We start from the raw sequence: 20732 nt of genomic DNA on the forward strand, positions 1-20732 counted from the left end.
TTTCGAGTAATAACAGAGGCCGCATGTGACTGGCCAGCACCTAGATGGCTATGTGTAAAGGCAGGCGCGATGACATGTTTCAGAGATTACATGTTTCAGAGAGCGCAAATTTTGGCACGCCATCAATGTTGTCGTCCGGGTGAAAATCGTAAAAAGTTTTCCCTGGGAGAGGCACCTGAAATCCGAAAACCTTCTGGAAAAATCGTGAGGGTCGGCAAGTATGCGGCTGAGCCACATCAGAGCGATCAAAGAGCCGCATGCGGCTCTGGAGCCGCGGGTTGCTGACCCCTGTTCTAAACAGATGTGGCTAAAGTTGTTGTAGTGTTGTGAACTTGTGTCCAGTACGCAGGCACCGACATTAATCCATTTGGGACATATTTTACTTTTACAATACGTGCTGCCACGAACCAAGCACACTTATGGAAATGACGTGTATTAATCATGTTATTTATTCTAGTGCCTCTCATAGTGTGGTTGCTAAATTAGTTGGAGGCTCGTATGAAAGCTGACACAAGACTGCCCTCCAGTGGTGACAGCAACAAACACAATGGAAATGGAAACAATTTCCACAGCATAAAACATAGCTGATTGAAACTTTTGTTAGTAGATTGCACAGTTCAGTACATATTCCGTACAATTGACCACTAAATGGTAGCACCCAAATAAGTTTTTCAACTTGTTTAAGACGGGGTACACCTAAATCAATTAATGGAAATTGAAACAGTAAACCATTTCAGAGGGTACAATATCAAGGTAATTATACCATACCAAAAATATGTACTAATTCCAATTTAATGTACAAAATAAATATTTAAACCTTTTACATTTCTTAATGATAATATACTTTATTTTTAATTTACATTTGTAAGTTTTCACTACATATTTTTATATACTATTAGTTAATACATGTTTTAATTATGAAGTGAATTCAACTTTTGTTGCATAATTTATATACCTTAAATGTTTTCAACATGTCAAACAACAATACAAGTATTGTCATGTAATCAACACGGAGGTGTTTTTTGTTACTCCCCTTTTTATTCAAAGTACACCAGAATACAAAATGATCTGCGTCGGCCATTATAAGACACGACAGTAACACGTCATCACATCAAAACAACACAAAAAAGGCAGGGCAGCATTGACTGTACATTGTTCATTTACAGCAAGGGTGTTCAAAGTGAGGCCCGTATCAACATATTCTGAAAATAATTCATTTTATATATATATATATATATGTGTGTGTGTGTATACATACTGTACATATATACAGATATGTATATATATATATGCATATGTGTGTATATATATATATATTAATACATATAAACATATACGTATATATACATACATATATTCATATATATATACATATATACACACATTTATATGTATACATACATATGTATATCCATCCATCCATTTTCTACCGCTTATTTCCTTTTGGGGTCACGGGGGGCGCTGGCACCTATCTCAGCTACAATCGGGCGGAAGGCGGGGTACACCCTGGACAAGTCGCCACCTCATCGCAGACATATGTATGTATATATATATATATATATATATATATATACACACGTGTGTATATATTCATACATGTATTTATATACATTTATACACATACATATACAGATATATACAGACACACATATACAGTATATACACACACACATTTACATATTTGTTAATATACATTTGTGTATACATATATATATGTATATATACACTTATATTTACATCCATATATTTATATACATTCATATATATACACACACTCATGCAAACATATATATATACACACACACACACGTATATGTATGTGTGTACATATATACGTATATATTCACGTGTATATATATACACACACACGTATATACACGTGTATATATATATATACACACACACACACATGTATATATACATATGTATGTTTACACACATATATGTATATATGTGTTGGCAACACCAAATTAGCCCAAGTGTGTGAGTGTGAATGTTGTCTATCTGTGTTGGCCCTGCGATGAGGTTGCGACTTGTCCAGGGTGTACCCCGCTTTCTGCCCGAATGCAGCTGAGATAGGCTCCAGCGACCCCAAAAGGGACAAGCGGTAGGAAAATAGATGGATGGGTGTGCGTGCGTGTATGTATGTGTGTTCATATGTACATACATATACACACACATAAATATATATATATATATGTATATATATATATATACATATATATATATACATATATATGTAGATATATATGTATATATACATATATATGTATATATATATACATATATATATGTATATATATATATATACATATATATGTATATATATATACATATATATGTATATATATATATACATACATATATATATATATATATATATATATATATATATATACATATATATATATATATGTGTGTGTGTGTACAGAGACAGACAGACAGATTGATAGATAGATAATTACGCTTTGGTTTTGTCACCAAAGCTAGAAATTGGATGTTGTGATCTAGCACATGTTGACATGTATTGGATTGATTTAAACATTTTTAATGCACATGTATCCAAGTGGCCTTCTTACAATTTTGGACGCCCTTGTTTTATCGTGAGTATTTTAATATATTCGTTTTGTTACTGTCTTTAATAATAATAATAATAATAATAATGGATTAGATTTATATCGCGCTTTTCTATTGTTATATACTCAAAGCGCTCACAGAGAAGTGGGAACCCTTCATTCATTCACACCTGGTGGTGGTAAGCTACATCAGTAGCCACAGCTGCCCTGGGGTAGACTGACGGAAGCGTGGCTGCCAGTTTGCGCCTACGGCCCCTCCGACCACCACCAATTATTCATTCATCATTCATTCACCGGTGTGAGCGGCACCGGGGGCAAAGGGTGAAGTGTCCTGCCCAAGGACACAACGGCAGCGACTTTGATGTCCATAGGTGGGAAGCGAACCTGCAACCCTCAGGTTTCTGGCACGGCCGCTCTACCCACTACGCCAAGTATTGGTTATCCGTATCATACCGTGAAGTGAGGCCTCGGTTTTTGTTTGAGTCACTTTTTTAAGGTTTTGTAAACCATCGAAGTTATCATAACATCCAAATATATCCGCCGTATGTCATACATTTACAGTATCACCCAGCCCTACAGTACGATGCTATGAAGGTTTTGTAATGGACATTTTGAGGCAAAATTCAATCACCTAACTGCACGGGTGTCCCGATACAACTCTTTCACTTCTGACACAGACATTCAATATTGGCTATTACGATATCAGTATATCTCCTTTAATTATTTTGTGGTGTGGAATGTAATTAGTCAAACAGAACAAAGGGAGGGATTAAAAAACACAAACCTATTTATTATTAGCCTTCTAGAACAGACTTATGCTGTTTTTAAGTTTTAGTGAAGTGGTAATTGTGGCCACAATAAGCTCGACACAGAAAGTCGAATGATGCGTACACATTTGTTACAATATACTTTCCAACTCGCAATTGCCTTGGAGACTTAACTAATATGCAGCTACATTTATTTGATACCAGTTTATATTGAAAAATGTGCTGTATTACACCACAATATTGTTCCGATATGGACACATTATGTATGTGTAGCCTGTGTACTATTGTGTGCTTAGCTGTTGTGTAGCTGCTCGCTCTTAGTAGCCTACAGCTTACAATGCTTACCTTTTATAAATGACTTGACTAAAATAAAAGAAAAGACCAACCTTGTGTGTTTATTGGAGGACATATAGAAGTCAACAGTCTGTGCAGCTTTGCACTTATAAACACACTGCAGGACTGCTTGTATCGGACTGTTTTGATGCAAGCCAATATTGATGTCTTTGCTGATATTGGACCATTATCGATATTGGATCAGGACACCCGTACACCTAACATTATTTAGAATTTAGAAATCAACCAGAATCACAGAAAGTTCCACTTTATATATTCTACTCTCTATGAATGACTTTTTAAATGTGTTCCAAAGAATAATCCTCAATTCCTTTTGTCTCCACTGGTTATTTTGTGTTCATGTGTTGTAGAAGCAGGCGTGATCTCGCTGGTTGAATAATGCACTGAACACTTCTGACCGCCTTAAAAATAAATACTCTAAATATGTCAATTCTGGTGGAATGTATGAAAATACTTCAAGCATCTTAAGCACAATCACTCCTTTCATTTTCTCTTGAAATAAAATTCTATAATTCTGAGCACAGACCTCGCTATTAGGTGACGCACGCACACACACACATGCACTGCAAAGAAGTGCCGCACGTTTTCTCTCCACACATAGAAATGATATGCATATTCATAACTTTTGGATTTAGCTTTCTCCTTCATCGCCGCGGTTGTCTGGTTTGGAGGAGCCCTCGAAGCGCTGGGAGGCGATGGCTGCTTGATGAGACATACTCTTCCTGGCGACGTCACCTTTCCTCCACAACGTGATCTCCTGCAACAACAGGAAGTGCTTGAGGTCTACAATCCTGGTTTCTGTGATGACTGTCTTTTATCCACAAGAACCTGAAAAGATCCTTCATACTGCATACCTGCTGTTTGAAGTATCGTCTTTCCTCCTCGTCAATGAGGACCAAGTTGAGGTAGTAGCGCACTGAGAACTTCTTGTTAATGTCCCTCATGGTCGGCGTCATCTCGTAGCCTGCTAGGAACAGCCTGATGGGGATGGACTCTCCTGCACAAGAAAATAAAGAAGTATGGAAACAGTGGGAATTTTTAGAACGTGAAATGGAATAGACAATATGACCTGTATGAGCAAACCATCTGGCCGTTAGAATGGTTTGAATCAGTTGATTAAAGTGGTAATAGGAAGCATGTAAACAAGTGGTGGTTAATAGGATGGATAAAATGCTAACAGTGCTTTAGCAGTTTTGTAGTGTGCTCACGTTGTGCTATGTAGGTTTAAACTATTTCAAATGATGAAAACACTACCACCGAGCAACATACCATTAAGTACCGACAGTGCAGTGCTATGACAGTTCTATAGTGTGCTTGCATCATGCTATGAATGTTTAAAGGAGACCTACTGAACTGCCAAAGCTTTTCATTTGGCCCACCAGACATCACCCAAATAGGCTTGATAAAACCATAAAAACTAGGGTTGATCATGTATGCAGTACTCCCATCATCCTGCAGGAGGCAACAGCAAGCCATACAGTCGTGGTCAAAAGTTTACAATATTTACACTTGTAAAGAACAAAATGCAATGGCTGTCTTGAGTTTCTAATCATTTTTACAACTCTTTTTTTTGTCATAGAGTGATTGGAGCACATACTTGTTGGTCACAAAAAACGTTAATGAAGTTTGGTTCTTTTATGAATTTATTATGGGTCTACTACAATGTGACCAAATCTGCTGGGTCAAAAGTATACATACAGCAATGTTAATATTTGGCTACATGTCCCTTGGCAAGTCTCACTGCAATAAGGCACTTTTGGTAGCCATCCACAAGTTTCTGGTTGAATGTTTGACCACTCCTCTTGACACAATTGGTGCAATTCAGCTAAATCTGGTGGTTTTCTGACATTGGACTTGTTTCTTCAGCATTGTCCACACGTTTAAGTCATTAATTTGGGAAGGCCATTCTAAAACCTTAATCCAAGCCTGATTTAGCCATCCCTTTACCACTTTTGACGTGTGTTTGCGGTCATTGTCCTGTTGGGACACCCAACTGCGCCCAAGACCCAACCTCCGGGCTGATGATTTTAGGTTGTCCTGACGAATTTGGAGGTAATCCTCCTTTTTCATTGTCCCATTTACTCTCTGTAAAGCACCAGTTCCATTGGCAGCAAAATAGGGCCAGAGCATAATACTACCACCACCATGCTTGATGGTAGGGATAGTGCTCCTGGGATTAAAGGCCTCACCTTTTTTCCTCCAAACATATTATTGGGTATTGTGGCCAAACAGCTCAATTTTGGTTTCATCTGACATCACGTGGACAAAGATAAGACCTTCTGGAGGAAAGTTCTGTGGTCGGATGAAACACAATTGATCTGTTCGGCCACAATACCCAGCAATATTTTGGAGGAGAAAAGGTGAGGCCTTTAATCCCAGGAACACCATACCTACCGTCAAACATGGTGGTGGGGTGGTAGTATTATGCTCTGGGCCGGTTTTGCTGCAAATGGAACTGGTGCTTTACATAAAGTAAATAGGAAAATGAAAAAGGAAGATTACTCTCCAAATTCTTCAGGACAACCTAAAATCATCAGCCCAGAAGTTGGGTCTTGGGCGTAGTTGGGGGTTCCAACAGGACAATGACCCTAAACACATGTCAAAATCAGTAAAGGAATGGCTAAATCATTCAAGAAAATTTGGTTTTAGAATGGCCTTCCCAAAGTCCTGACTTAAACATGTAGACAATGCTAAAGAAACAAGTCCATGTCATAAAACCAACAAATTTAGCTGAATTGCACCAAATTATGTCAAGAGGAGTGGTCAAAATTTTAACCAGAAGCTTGTGGATGGCAACCAAAAGCACCTTATTGCAGTGAAACTTGCCAAGGGACATGTAACCAAATATTAACATTGCTGTATGTATACTTTTGACCCAGCAGATTTGGTCACATTTTCAGGAGAAGCATAATAAATTTATAAAAAAAACAAACTTCATGAATGTTTTTTGTGACCAACAAGCATGCGCTCCAATCACTCTATCCAAAAAGAAAAAAAGAGTTGTAGAAATTATTCGAAACTCAAGACAGTTATGACATTATTATTATTACAAGTGTATGTAAACTTTTGACCACAACTGTATGTGTCACAATAAAGCAGCAGGGGAGTGACTAGGATAAGACTACTCATTCAACCCTGGAAAAAAAATCAAAATAATTTGCAAAAATCGTATGAATGTTCTACCCCAAGCAAGTGCATGAGTCGTTTTCTGGCGGACTTTTTAACCGACGGACACATTGTTCTAGACAAGCAGCAGCATTGTGTATTTATTTTATTTTATTTTTCTTAGGGGGTAACAATAGTCAATATTTATTTATTTATTTTTCTTATAAAATAAAAGTGAGCTTTTGTTAAACCAAATATTGTGTTTTTTTCCATATACAACAGCCTATCTGGATTTGATAAGAGAATCAATAAGGAATCGGTTCGATAAGAGGATTCAATATTGGGTTCGAACTCGATAATTTCTAATCAAACATCATCCCTTGCGACAACATTAATAGTGATAAGTCACATAAGATGTTTGGTGTGTGAATGTTGTGTAATTTCTAACTTCCAACTTCTTTGTCATGTGTTGCTGGCATCAAATTCTTAAGTTAATGATTATTTGCAAAAAAAAAAATGTTTTCAGTATGAACATCAAATATCTTGTCCTTGTAGCATATTTAACTGAATATGGGTTGAAAATGATTTGCAAATCATTGTATTCTGTTTATATTTAAATCTAACACAATTTCCCGACTCATTTGGAAACGGGGTTTGTAAAACTAAAGAAAAACAAAAATTCAAAAGGAGGAACATCAATCTCAAAAACAGGAGCTTCTTTTTATTCATACTGTTAACTAGCTACACACGCTGAAAACGAAGAGCAAGGGCAGAATAATGAATTTATTGACAGTGCAGTGTAAAAACTGATGTGCTTACTTTTCAATTAAACGCAGTCTCAAAAGAAATATAACCTGCTGAGGGACTTTCTGACGAAGCATCCCCATTTTAATGTCCGTCTTCATTATGTAGTTGAATAGCCCTTGTTTAAAGCATTTCAAATGATGAAAATGGCTAAAATGCAAACAGTAAGCATGCTATCACTTAGCAGGATAGCACTTACTGCCAAAAGTGCTTCAACAGTTCTGTACTGCATTGATTTAACATTACATCATGACATGTAGGTTTAAAACATGTCCAATGATGTCCATTTCTGTATTTAATTTACATTATATAATGCCATGTAAGTTTAAACCATTTAAAATTATGAAAATGGCAAAATGCTAACAGCTAGCATGCTACCATCTCGCAGGATAGCATTTAGCACCAAAATGGCACATCAAGTCTAGTGACTTTACATTACATCATGCCATGTACGTTTAAACCATTTAAAATTATGAAAATGACTGAATACTATCATTTAGCATGCTACCGCCTACAGCAGCAAGATATCATTAAGTACCGAAAGGTATTTGGCAGTTCTATAGTGTGCTAACATGATGCCATTGCTTAGTACGTTTAAACCATTTCAAATGATGGAAACGGCAAAATACTAACATTTAGCATGCAGCCACTTAACAGGATCGCACAACATGCTAAAAGTACAACACCAGTTTTGTATAATTTTGCATTACATTCTGCATGATGACATTACATTACATTACCATGTAGGTTTACTTTAAACCAGTGCTTCTCAATATTTTCTGTTGCGACCTCCCTAAGAAAAATTAAATCTTTTGCGCCCCCACACTCTCCATCGTGACTATAAATAGTATAATTTGTCAATAAAATTGTTATAAATATACCTCTGCGTAACACGGTCAGTGTATTAACGTTAATAGAAACAATACACCGGTCTTTCTTTGGCTTCCACCGTGGTTACAGTGAAGCCAACTGCTATGTACGCTTCATAATATTCTGGTACGGCTAAAAAAAGCAAGTTCCCAGAGGTTATGTTGTTGTATTTTGAGTTAAAGTTGTTGTTTTGTGACTTTGTGTTGTCGCATTTGGGCGTTTGTGTTTGTTGTGACTTTTGCAATCAAGGTCCGGCTGGAGGTTGTTGTGTTGTGGCGTTTGTTGGAACTGTTCTCGGCCACCGTAGCTGTTTATTAAAATTAAAGTAGTAGCAGGTCAAACCACTGCTTAGACAACCTGAAAATAATTTTTAATGTAAACCTACTGTTAATTAAACCTGAATAGATGTTGGTTGCACCTGATTTTTGGTAATAATATTGTATTATTTTTAGAGCTGTCAAGTGATTATTTTTTTAATCAGATTAATCACACTCTTGAATTGTGAACAATCATGATAAATTACAGGTTATGATTTGCTTGCATAAATAAAGTTTGCTTAAGAAAACACAACAATCTTTGGATACAAATGCCATTTATAGTCAGAGTTCATACAGGAATGTTTTTAAAAATGTCTTACTGAACTGCTCATAACTTGGTGACAGTAAGTATAGTAAGAATTAAGTGCACGTTAAAGTATTTGCAATAATATGGCAAACAAAACACAAATGTATATTAAGAGATATTGGCATGAACACACAAATAAAAATGTAACAACGCACCATTTAAATCTGCATTTAGTCTTTAGTTTAAATCAGTTGTTTAAAACAAACAAGCGTAGTTACCTTTTCAGATGACAATGACGATCTCTTTTTTTTTATATATATATACAATGCAGACCCAGCTCGTGGTGATTAATTACAGATGTCCAATGTTCTCCAGTAAGCAAACTAAATTCACATTCAGCCAACGGTTGCAACTTGGTGCTCTTGTTTGTGTAATACACTTTCTTTATCCTTCCTGTAATGTGCCTCTCCAAGGTTTTGTACGACAGATCAGCTGTAGATGAATGGCCTTTTGATCGTCACCGATGTTAAGTGGCTTACATTTGGTGGCTGTCTATTTTGCAAAGGCATTGTTTAACTTATCAGTAGTATTTTTGACAACATTGACGCTGGTAAACTCTCCCACCGTTGTTTGTCGTCCTCTGCTTGTTGTCAATGTCGCATTCCTGGTAGCGGCGCTATCCTCCAGTACATGTTTTGCTTTAAGAGGATATTTTAAACTTGATGTGCGACGGTGATAAAATTTGTCACAAGTTACGTCAGTTTTATCTAAAGTTCTGTTTTCAAGTGAAATTGGCAGTCTTTCATCATAATCACAGTTTAAGCCTTAACCTGGTTTTGATTAATCTTAATTTATCTATGACAACGCGATCGTTCTTTTAAATCAATCGCATGTGTTAACGTTGACAGCCTTAATTATTTTATGTTGAAAAATAGCCCCAGCAAATGTAGCAGGTACTGTTTAAATGTTGATTACTGTACTTTTATTGAAAATGTCTTGAATATTGAAAATGTGAGCAGAGACTTTTTTTCTTGTTAATTCAACTTAAAGTGTTGGTTGCACTTTTCGTAAATATAATGTGAATGCATTGGTCATTCATTGTTATTTACTAATGTCCATAATACATTAATTCACCTGCGAGGTCCAGTAAAAAGGATTTATTTCACACTGGTTGAATTTTTTTTTGCTAAAAAGGTTACTGAGTAGATTTCAACCCACTGAATCAATTCGAATCTTATCGTTCTCAATAAATTAATATTTTCCCAAAATCATATCGTTAAACCTTAAATTATGATTGGAATTGAACTGTTGTTCAAACGGAAGTTTACACGCCTAAAACTTAGTGCAAAGTGCAATAGTTCTGTAAAGATGTTACATTACATCATGCAATGTTGGTTTAAATGATCTAAAATGCTAAAAGCTAGCATGTTGTCACCTAACAGAATAGCACTTGTGCCAAAAGTACTACAACTGTTCAGTAGTGATTTTACATCAGGCCATGTGACTACATGAAATTTGACAACGAGTCAGTAAAAATGCTGACAGTTCACATACTAGCACATAACAATATAGCACTTAGTAGAGAGATTGCTGAATGTCCTAAACGAGTTTACATTGGAAGTGTTTAAATCGGGTGATAAATGTCAAAATACATAGTAAAAAATCTTTCAATCCAAGGTAAACTGCAAAATGTAAACTTTCTGAAAAAAAAAAGAATTTTTGGGCAATGCAAACTTGTCTAAAAATCCTGAATGAGCTTATTGTTATTAGGGAATGCAGTGAAGTACTTTCAAATACCTCTGACAGGTGCGCCGTCCATGATTTCATACTTGGCTATGGTGTCGTTCTCGTGGTAGACGTTGGGCCCAGTGCCAGTTGTTTCCCGCTTGATGATGTCAATCTCCATGTGTTTGATTTTTATCCTCACCAGCAAAAAGTAAATCTTTCCAACAATTACATCTTTTATGTGATACCTGACAACAAATGGTAAGATTATTCTTAAAAAACTTTTTTTTTTTTACAGGCAAACTATCAAAGACAAACTCACTTGGATTTATTATACTCAAACTCGATGTGTAGACAATCCTCGATCCCAACTTCCATTTTGATGGAGGAGTTGATGTCAGGGTAGGTGCTGAGTGTATGAACCACAATATCCATCTCTTTGCTGATGTCACTCAATCTGCGGTTTACTGTGGCTCTCAGGAAGTATCTGGAATCCAAAGTAAAAGTAATTTAGCACGACTAGGACACAGACACTAATCAGCCATTTTATGTGGACAAATGCAGCCAATCATGGATGTCGACATCAACTTAATAATAAAAGCCAAGACTTGATGAGCTTGTCGATATGAATATGTTCCAAAGTATCAAAACTTTATTCTTTTAACCCTGTGACTTTATTTTTACAAACAAGAGTCAAACCAAAAGAAAGAAAATAAACAAATAAATACTTACATGTGCCATTAACTCATTAAAATTGGAAATTAATACAAAAATAGGATTCTAACCACAAGTTATTTATCAATGTAAAAGTACATTTATCATTTCATTAATTATTCAATCATTTAAATACTGATTAGTTTATTTCCCAATTAAATTAATGATATAATGCATTACTTAGTTATTTAAGGAACCTGTGTGTCAGCGCTTAATGCATTCCCCATTGTGGGATAATTAAAGTCTATCCTATCCTATATTTTGTATATTGTGTACCCCGCCTTCCGCCCGAATGCAGCTGATAGGCTCCAGCACCCCCCGCAACCCCAAAAGCGACAAACAGTAGGAAATGGATGGATGGATTTGTTTAATTATTTTATTTTATCTGTCAAATTCAGCCACCAATGTGAGCGGGGCTAATAGGAATCATTAATGCTTAAATAAATAAGAATATTAATAATTAATTCAAGGATTAAACAATTAAATATTGAAAAAAAAAAAAGTAATTAAATAATTAAATGTACCTTTACATTTTACAACATATGTATCAATTTAATTCCAATTATAATTAATGAAAACTTTAAGTAATTAGTCAAAGATTCACCAAAAATGGTTCCCGGACGTGACCACCGCTGCTGCTCACTGCTCCCCTCACCTCCCAGGGGGTGAACAATGGGATTGGTCAAATCCACAGGACAAATTTCATTACACCTAGTTTGTGTGTGACAATCATTGGTATTTTAACTTTAACTTAACAAATGATCAGGGGTCACCAACCCATCTATTCCAATCGACCAGTTGATTTTTGGGACTTTAATGTCAATCCTGAAAATATTGGGAACAATTTATGTAGTATGACATCAGTGCCGTTGTCACTCAAAATTAAAACCCCATGAACAGACGACTGAAATGGGACCCATTACCTCCCTGCTTGGCACTCAGCATCAAGGGTTGGAATTGGCGGTTAAATCACAATCATTGGTATTTTAACTTTTAAATGGGTTATAGTATGTGAATGTGAGTGTGAATGTTGCCTGTCTACTGTATCTGTGTTGGCCCTGTGATGAGGTGGTGACTTGTCCAGGGTGTACTCCCCCTTATGCCCGAATGCAGCTGGGATAGGCTCCAGCACCCCACCGCGACCCCGAAAGGGACAAGCGGTAGGAAATGGATAGATGGATGTACTTTGAAAAACACGTTTATTTGATTCCAATTATAGTTAATGGCGAATTTAAGTAAATGGATTGGTAAATGGATTATACTTGTATAGCGTTTTTCTTTCTACCTTCAAGGTACTCAAAGTGCTTTGACACCAATTCCACATTCACCCGTTCGTACACACATTCACACACTGCTGGTGGAAGCTGCCATGCAGAGCCCTAACCGTTTCGGTACGGGGGTTCCGGTTCGGTTCGGAGGTGTACCGAACGAGTTTCCACACGAACATATGAAGTAGCCGCCTAAGCTAAAGTCTTGACAAGCTGCTCTGCTTTTTGCCTCTGTCTCCTACACAGCACCCATTATTGTCCCACCCACACAACCATCTGATTGGTTAAAACCATAGCGGTAACAGCCAATCAGCAGTGCGTATTCAGAATGCATGGAGTCAGTGCTTCTGCGGTAGGGTTAGCAGGTGTGCATAATGCAGAAGACTATACCCAAATGATAATAAACACTTCCCAGTTATCTACTACTAACATCACTATGAGCCCGTTGACCTTCTAGAAACAAACTGCAGCTCAGCTCGCTTGCAGTTCTGGCTTGAGGTGAAGGCTATTTAACTTTTAGCATAATGTTAGCTCATTTTGCGGTGTGTGTGTGTGTGTATGTGTTTTACAGACAGAACATTTTGGAATTGCAGGGTCCCTGCTATCACATGTTGATAAAAATATAACATTTACATATTAAAAATCAACTACAGGCTTCCCAAATGTTGTGATAAATTAAGCATGATGAGTTGCACTTTTTATATGTAGAAGAAAAGTTTTGTCTGAGCAACAATTTGAGGCAGATTAATGTTGATTAACGTGGGCAGAATTATTATAGTGTTCCCAATGTTAAAAGGATAAAGCCATTGTGTACAAATTTGGTGAATAAATAACCAAAAAGTTTATATTTTGTTGTTTTCTTACTGTACCGAAAATTAACCGAACAGCGACCTCTAAACCGAGGTACGTACAAAACCGAAATTTTTGTGTACCGTTCCACCCCTACCAGGAGATAGGGTGAAGTGTCTTGCCCAAGGACAAGGCGGACGTGACTAGGATAGCGGAAGCTTGGATCGAACCTGTAACCCTTGCACGGGCGCTCTACCACCCGAGCCACGCTGTCCCTTAATTATTCAAAGATGTATTTACTTAATTTTGTCCCATTCAATATTATATTAGTACTGCTTACTGTCAGTGATGCCAGCACCCATTGAGGGGGAAAAAAAAGAAGAACATTTCGATCAGCACAAAGTGAGTTGAATCAGAGCAAACGCAAACAAAATTCCGATTCAAAAATATTTTGTATAATAATGTTGTTTTCTGATTAAATTAGTCAGTGTGTTTATTCTCCAAGTCGAGACCAATAATGTAGTTCAGTCACAAAACATTCTGTGCCTGTGAGTCTGCATCCAGGGCAGGATTACTGGTGAGCTGCATTGACATTGTCACTATAGTTGCTTTTCCTTCTCAACGTTGTGTTAGACACATTTCTTTATTTAATTTTTCTGGGCTGCACATCCAGCTGTGTAAGAGGGAAGAGGCACGACGCTGATTGGACATCAATGACTTTGGGACACACACACAAACACATTCAAACGTACACAAGCACATACAGTACACATTCACAGACACATGCAGGTTCAAGGTCAATGAAGGGGGATGGTTCCGTGCATGTTGCTTCCTTACTGTTTACTACTGTGGTAAACTCTAACAGACATGTCCACCATGTTTGATCAAGTAAACATATGCTAACAGCGGATCGCTGTGATCAAACTGAAATTAATCACGATCATGGTCATATAATCGCCCAGTCCTAGGATGATTTTATTTTACTAAAGCAGTGTTTGAAAAAGTGTGTGATTTCACTCACAGCTTTAACAGGACCATAGCAACAATCATTGCATTTTTTTCAAACCCCTTCGTTCCTTTAAAAAAACATTTTGTGTACGTTTTCTTTTTTATTTACAAAGTACATACAAACGTTTACTGTATGAAAGAATGTAGTCAGTCAGATCTGGGGTGACAATAATTGCAACACAATATACAAACTAATACAAGTGAAACTCACCGTAATTTGACGTTCTGGCCGGTGTAAGACTCGTATGGTTTTTCTACGTGTGTGAACTCAAAATCGAAGGTCTGCGACTGTGTGAGTTCCCCAGGCCTGGCAAGGTCTTTCACCAGAGACACAAATTCATGGTGGTTTCCTCTGTCATAATAGAGCTCTGGAAGAGACACATTAGTAACATCAGACAGCTGCAGCAACACATCCTCGTCATGTCTCAAAGAGTTTTTGCACACTTGGGGGTCCCTGGCTTAAAAGCTTACATAAATAGATACAAAAGACATCAATGTCTTTCCCCATTGCGAACGTCATACCCTAGTCTAAAATTGTATAATCCCATTGTGATATACACAGAGGAATATAACAAGGAGGTGTCTACAACAGGAAGTGAACCCGCGTGACGTCACATAAACCGGGAGTGAGCATTAAACACACCTAAATCCTATACAAATTAAAAACAGAATAGGATAAAAATATTTAAACGCTAAATAATCATATAACAACGATAACCACGATAATTTGGGTTACCGTATTTTTCGGATTATAAATCGCCCCGGAGTTGCACCTGCCGAAAATGCATTAATAAAGAAGGGAAAAAACATATAAACGTCACACTGGAGGAGTATAAGTCGCATTTTGGGGGGAAATTTATTTGATAAAATTCAACACCAAGAATAGACATTTTAAAGGCAAATTAAAACAAATAAAGAATAGTGAACAACAGGCTGAGTGTACGTTATATGACGCATAAGTAACCAACGGAGAAGGTGCCTGCTATGTTAACGTAACATATTATGGTAAGAGTCATTCAAATAACTATAACATATAGAACATGCTATACGTTTACCAAACAATCTGTCACTCCTAATCGATAAATCCCATGAAATCTTCTTCCTCTATGTCGCTTCTAAACAACTCTGCCAACTCCAAAGGTATGCGCTGCTTCCTTTTGTAGTTTTCTGCTGCATATTTCACAACGTCCAGCTTGTAATCTACAGTACATGATTTCCTTTTTGGTGCCATTTTTGTTCAGCCCTTCTCAGTTTTTATAAGTTACCGCCAACGATAAAATGATCCCTTTTAATAGCTACGGGAGTAGCATATAGCAGTTAGCATTCCATGACCCACAATGCACTTCTGCCATGACCCTCCCCCGCCGAATTCTTATTGGTTGACGTGTATGTGACGATTGCTGATGTGTGTGTGACGATTGCTGACATTTTCTTCGTCTCTTCCGCGAATGAGATAAATAATATAATTTGATATTTTACGGTAATGTGTTAATAATTTCACACATAAGTCGCTCCGGAGTATATGTCACACCCCCAGCCAAACTATGAAAAAAACTGCGACTTATAGTCCGAAAACTACGGTACAATAACCGTGATGACATTTTCATATCATTATGTCCCTAAACTATAGTAGTAGTGTTGAAATATGTCTTGATTAATATAAAAATAAACACAATTTTGTGTTACAGATATAGAACCAAGTTTCTGTACCCTTCCCTGTGTGTTATACTAGAAACAAGTTGAATTCAATTAGTCAATTAAAAAAATAACTAAATCAATATAACTTGGAAAATTTAAAGTAAATTATTGTTGTTGTAATAAAAACAACAAATATTTAGAATAATGAAGTTAATAAAGTTATTAAAATTGATAAACTAAATTAAAACAAATATATATTTGTTTATTTACATTATATATTCAATTAGAATTGTTCAATATTATTTACGTTTATATTATGGACTTCAGAGACACCATCCAATATTGGCACATTTTTTTCAATAAGGAAGGTAAACTTAAATTACCAATAATTTCTCAAGCATTTCATTATCCCTGTGACTCACAAACAATTTGTTATTGTATTTGAAGTCATTCCATCAGGTGTTGTTATGTTGTACAGGGCTTACTCATTTCCTCTTTTGGCTGTAAAAATTGTGAATGATCCACTTGACACTCCTGTAGGGAAACTTTGTTTTAATCGGGAAAAAAATAACAGAAAAATCCTCAGCTTATTCCAAAATAATTGTGTGTCTGTCTCGTATGTACTTGCGCTCTGGAATAATGTTGTGAATGACATCTGCTGGCTCAAAACATGGTCTCTTCCTAACAGGTATTTTCTTATGAACCATATCAAAGAGATTTCTTTCAAAACCATTCATGGTTATTACCCTGTAAAGACTCTGATGGTTATATACAAGAAGGACATTGATGTTACCATGCATCCAGAGACTGTTTACCACCAATTTTTTTATTTGTGAAAGCAGTCGATCACTATGGCAAGCCATTCCGTCGTTTCATCTTATTGAATAATATTTCAACAAAATATGAATGTGAGTTCATAAATTGTGAAAAGAAATGCAACAATGCAATACTCAGTTTTGACAGATAGTTTTTTTGTGGACATGTTCTATAAATATTGATGTTAAAAGTTTTTTTTTTGTGAAGAAATGTTTGGAATTAAGTTCATGAATCCAGGTGGATCTTTATTACAATCTCCAAAGAGGGCACTTTGAGTTAATGATTACTTGTATGTGTAGAAACCTTTATTTATAATTGAATCACTTGTTTATTTTTCAAAAAGTTGTTTTCCCCCAAATAATTTAAGAAAGACCACTACAAATGAGCAATATTTAGCACTGTTATACAATTTAATAAATCAGAAACTTATGACATGGTGCTGTATTTTACTTCTTTATCTCTTTTTTTCAACCAAAAATGCCTTGCTCTGATTAGGGGATACTTGTGTGAGCCTATGGCTTTAAATTTTGTTACATTCATCCATTTATTTTCTACCGCTTATTCCCTTTGGGGGCGCTGGTGGCTATTTCAGCTACAATCGGTACACCCTGGACAAGTTGCAGGGCCAACACAGACAGACAGACAACATTCACACTCACATTTACACACTCGGGCCAATTTAATTTTGCCAATCGACCTACATATATATATATACACCGTATTTCCTTGAATTGCCAACGGGCCTGTAATATGCGCCTGCCTTGAACTACTGCCGGGTATAACTTGCTTCCCAAAGTTATTAGCGCATGCTTACTTTAACCGCCGGGTCAAATTTGTGACGTCACGAGTGACGCTTCCCCTGTCGTCATTTTCAAAAGGGCGGAGGCAGCAGGGTCATCAACCTTTAACACTCAAAGAATCATTTTGACTCATGTCACAACGACAACAGGAGCCGCAAAACTCTGAAATTACACAGCATAAAGATTTTTTTTGCTTGTACTATTGTGCAAACCAGGGGTCTTATTCATCAGCCACACCGGTTACACTAAAGGTTGTGATATAAAGAACTTTAACATTCTTACTAATATGCGCCACACTCTGTGAACCTGCGCCAAACAGCACCAACCCCCCCTCCGTGCGTCGGTTGAGGTGGGCGGGGTTGGAGGCGCGGGGGTGTATAATATAAGCAGTAGGAGTCATGGATGCATTTCATTCTGGGTAATTGTTATGTTGCGTTTATAATGTGTTACAGAGCCGATGTTCTCCAGAAATGTGTTTGTCATTCTTGTTTTGTGTGTAGTGTGGGTTCACAGTGTGGCACATATTAGTAAGAATGTTAAACTTGTTTATATCACAACCTTCAGTGTAAGTCCGTGCAACGATAGAAGCAGAGAAATGCATGTGTCAATTGTAGGTTATTCCAAGCCTTCAGAGCTGAAAATAATAACCATAATAAGTTTTTTTTTTTTTTTATTAAATGTGCTCTTCGTGATGGTATCCTCACATCACACTCAATTTTTTACTGCATGCCATTTGTGAGCGCAGGGGTGAGAAGAGGTTTTAAAGTTATTAGCGCTTGCTTACTATTACCGCATGCCTAGAATAGGCGCAGGAGTGAGAAGAGGTTTTAAATTAATTAGCGCCCCGGCGGCTATTCAAGGAAATACGGTATATATTTTTGCAAGTTTCTGTACTTGTTTTGATTTTTTTTTCGGACTATAATGTGCAATAATGTTATATGTATGTGTGTGTATACATTCATATGTATGCATATATGCATGTGTGTGGGTGTATATACATATATATAGATTCATCTCTTATTTCTATCTTTTTTTACTATTTATACTACCATATTGTATACGCACCTTAGGGGATCTGCTCCAATTTCGTTGTTCTCTGAACCTGTTCACTGCAATAATGACAATAAAACTCTATTCTATTATTATCATTTCTTGATTGTATGTAAATGTTGCATATTATAATAAAAATTAAAATAATCCCAGGCTCGGGATCTTTCTGTGTGGAGTTTGCATGTTCTTCCTGTGAATGCATGGGTTCCCTCCGGGTACTCCGGCTTCCTCCCACCTCCAAAGACAGGCACCTGGGGATAGGTTGATTGGCAACACTAAATTGGCCCTAGTGTGGGAATGTGAGTGTGAATGTTGTCTGACTATCTGTGTTGGCCCTGCGATGAGGTGGCTACTTGTCCAGGGTGTATCCCGCCTTCCGCCCTATTGTAGCTGAGATAGGCGCCAGCGCCCCCCGCGACCCCAAAAGGGAATAAGCGGTAGGAAATGGATGGATGGATGGATGGATAAAGACTCCCTGCAATAGCGCGGCATGACAAGCAGGTTCAAAGGTCAGTGAGAAGATGAGCCAATGGCTGCTTGTTGTGCGAGTCAGCTGACTCGTTAGCTCGTACCCACATCTGTCACGCGACCTGACACTTGTTAAGGACGTACATCATAATTAAATAGTACAGTTGGCGATTTTATACATGTTTACTTTTGTGGACATTGCCATTTAAAGTACATAGATGAATAAAGAGCGCAGTAAAGTATTAGAAGTGTGAGGTTACTCTGCGAGTGAAGCTAGCTACTGTCGAATGTCGCCTGCCAACATGTCTGCGGGCCACACTCACCTATCTGCCCGACAAACTCGATCTTGATGCCGTTGTGTTCCAGCCTCTTTCCCGGATACTTGAGCGTCACGTTGACCTTCCCCGACACCGTTTCCCCGTCGTAGAAGAGGAAATATCTGTCCTTCCTGCCGTCCTCGCTTTTGTGCTCGGCTTTCTTCCTCGTTTCTGCATCGTTCAGAACCACATCGATGTCCGCACTTTGGCCGAATCCAAAAAAGCTCATGGCTGCTGCTTCTTCAAGGAAGGGCGGGAAAAAGGCCGCGAAGAACAAGAAAAAAAAAGGCAAAAGAAACACGGCGAGTGTAGTTTTTTTGTTGTGTGTGCAAGGCAAGTAACGTCACAGTTAGCTGACTAGTTCCTACTTTCAACACAGCAACTGCGCATGCGTCCTTGTCACGTGTTATTTATTTTGCTGTTTTTGTGTGCGCAAGGCAAGTAACGTTGCAGTTAGCTGACAAGTTCCTTCTTACATTTACTTAAAAACGCCTTCTACCTCTGACAACCACAAATCTGTGAAAACTATGATGCTGTGCTCCAGATTTGTATTATTTATGGCAGTGGTTCTCAAATGGGCAGTTCCGGCCCAAGCCCCCATGGGGCCCTAAGCAAAATTTGATTTGGGGGCCCTCTATTTCTGCCAATAATATTGATTGTTGATCATTCACACACCTACTATAAACTCATTGCGGCTCTGGCAGTGTTGTTTACATTATCCTCTTGTTAGCCTGGCATGTCTTTACAAATGACATGTCATTTATAAAGATGTGGGGGTGGCCCAGTTAAGAACATAAATAAAACCAATGAATGAACGAATGATGTCCAGAGTGCCACATATGGTTCCTAATCTTAAAATGTAGAAAACATTCAGCTACAAGAGTGGCCTGGGGTTGAACAGTTCAAGTGATAAAGCTTTGTATAAAAGTGTCATCTTGTCTCATCAGTCTTGTACATATTAGTCTTAATTACTAGTTTATATTTTTTGTTAATTGTTCATATTTAATGTTTACATGTACAAAGACAGCGCAGTCTATTGAAGTTAAATTCCATGTGTGTTAAACCAGTGGTTATCAACCTTTTTTCATTGATGTACCCC

At 37.3% G+C, this 20732-nt stretch overlaps 1 protein-coding gene across 1 annotated transcript; it reads right to left on the reverse strand.

Moving 5' to 3' along the window:
• Positions 1-3712: 3712 nt before the first annotated feature.
• LOC133551412 (vacuolar protein sorting-associated protein 26B-like) lies at positions 3713-20019 on the reverse strand. The gene is made up of 6 exons (XM_061898084.1): positions 19640-20019; positions 14756-14912; positions 11088-11252; positions 10838-11013; positions 4552-4694; positions 3713-4454 (listed from the first exon to the last, which is right to left on the reverse strand). The coding sequence occupies exons 1-6, from the start codon at positions 19860-19862 to the stop codon at positions 4329-4331; spliced, it is 990 nt and encodes a 329-aa protein (XP_061754068.1). The 5' UTR covers positions 19863-20019; the 3' UTR covers positions 3713-4328.
• Between the last annotated feature and the right edge of the window lie 713 nt (positions 20020-20732).

The sequence above is a fragment of the Nerophis ophidion genome, linkage group LG04 (genome assembly GCF_033978795.1).
Source record: "Nerophis ophidion isolate RoL-2023_Sa linkage group LG04, RoL_Noph_v1.0, whole genome shotgun sequence".
Taxonomy (NCBI): domain Eukaryota; kingdom Metazoa; phylum Chordata; class Actinopteri; order Syngnathiformes; family Syngnathidae; genus Nerophis; species Nerophis ophidion.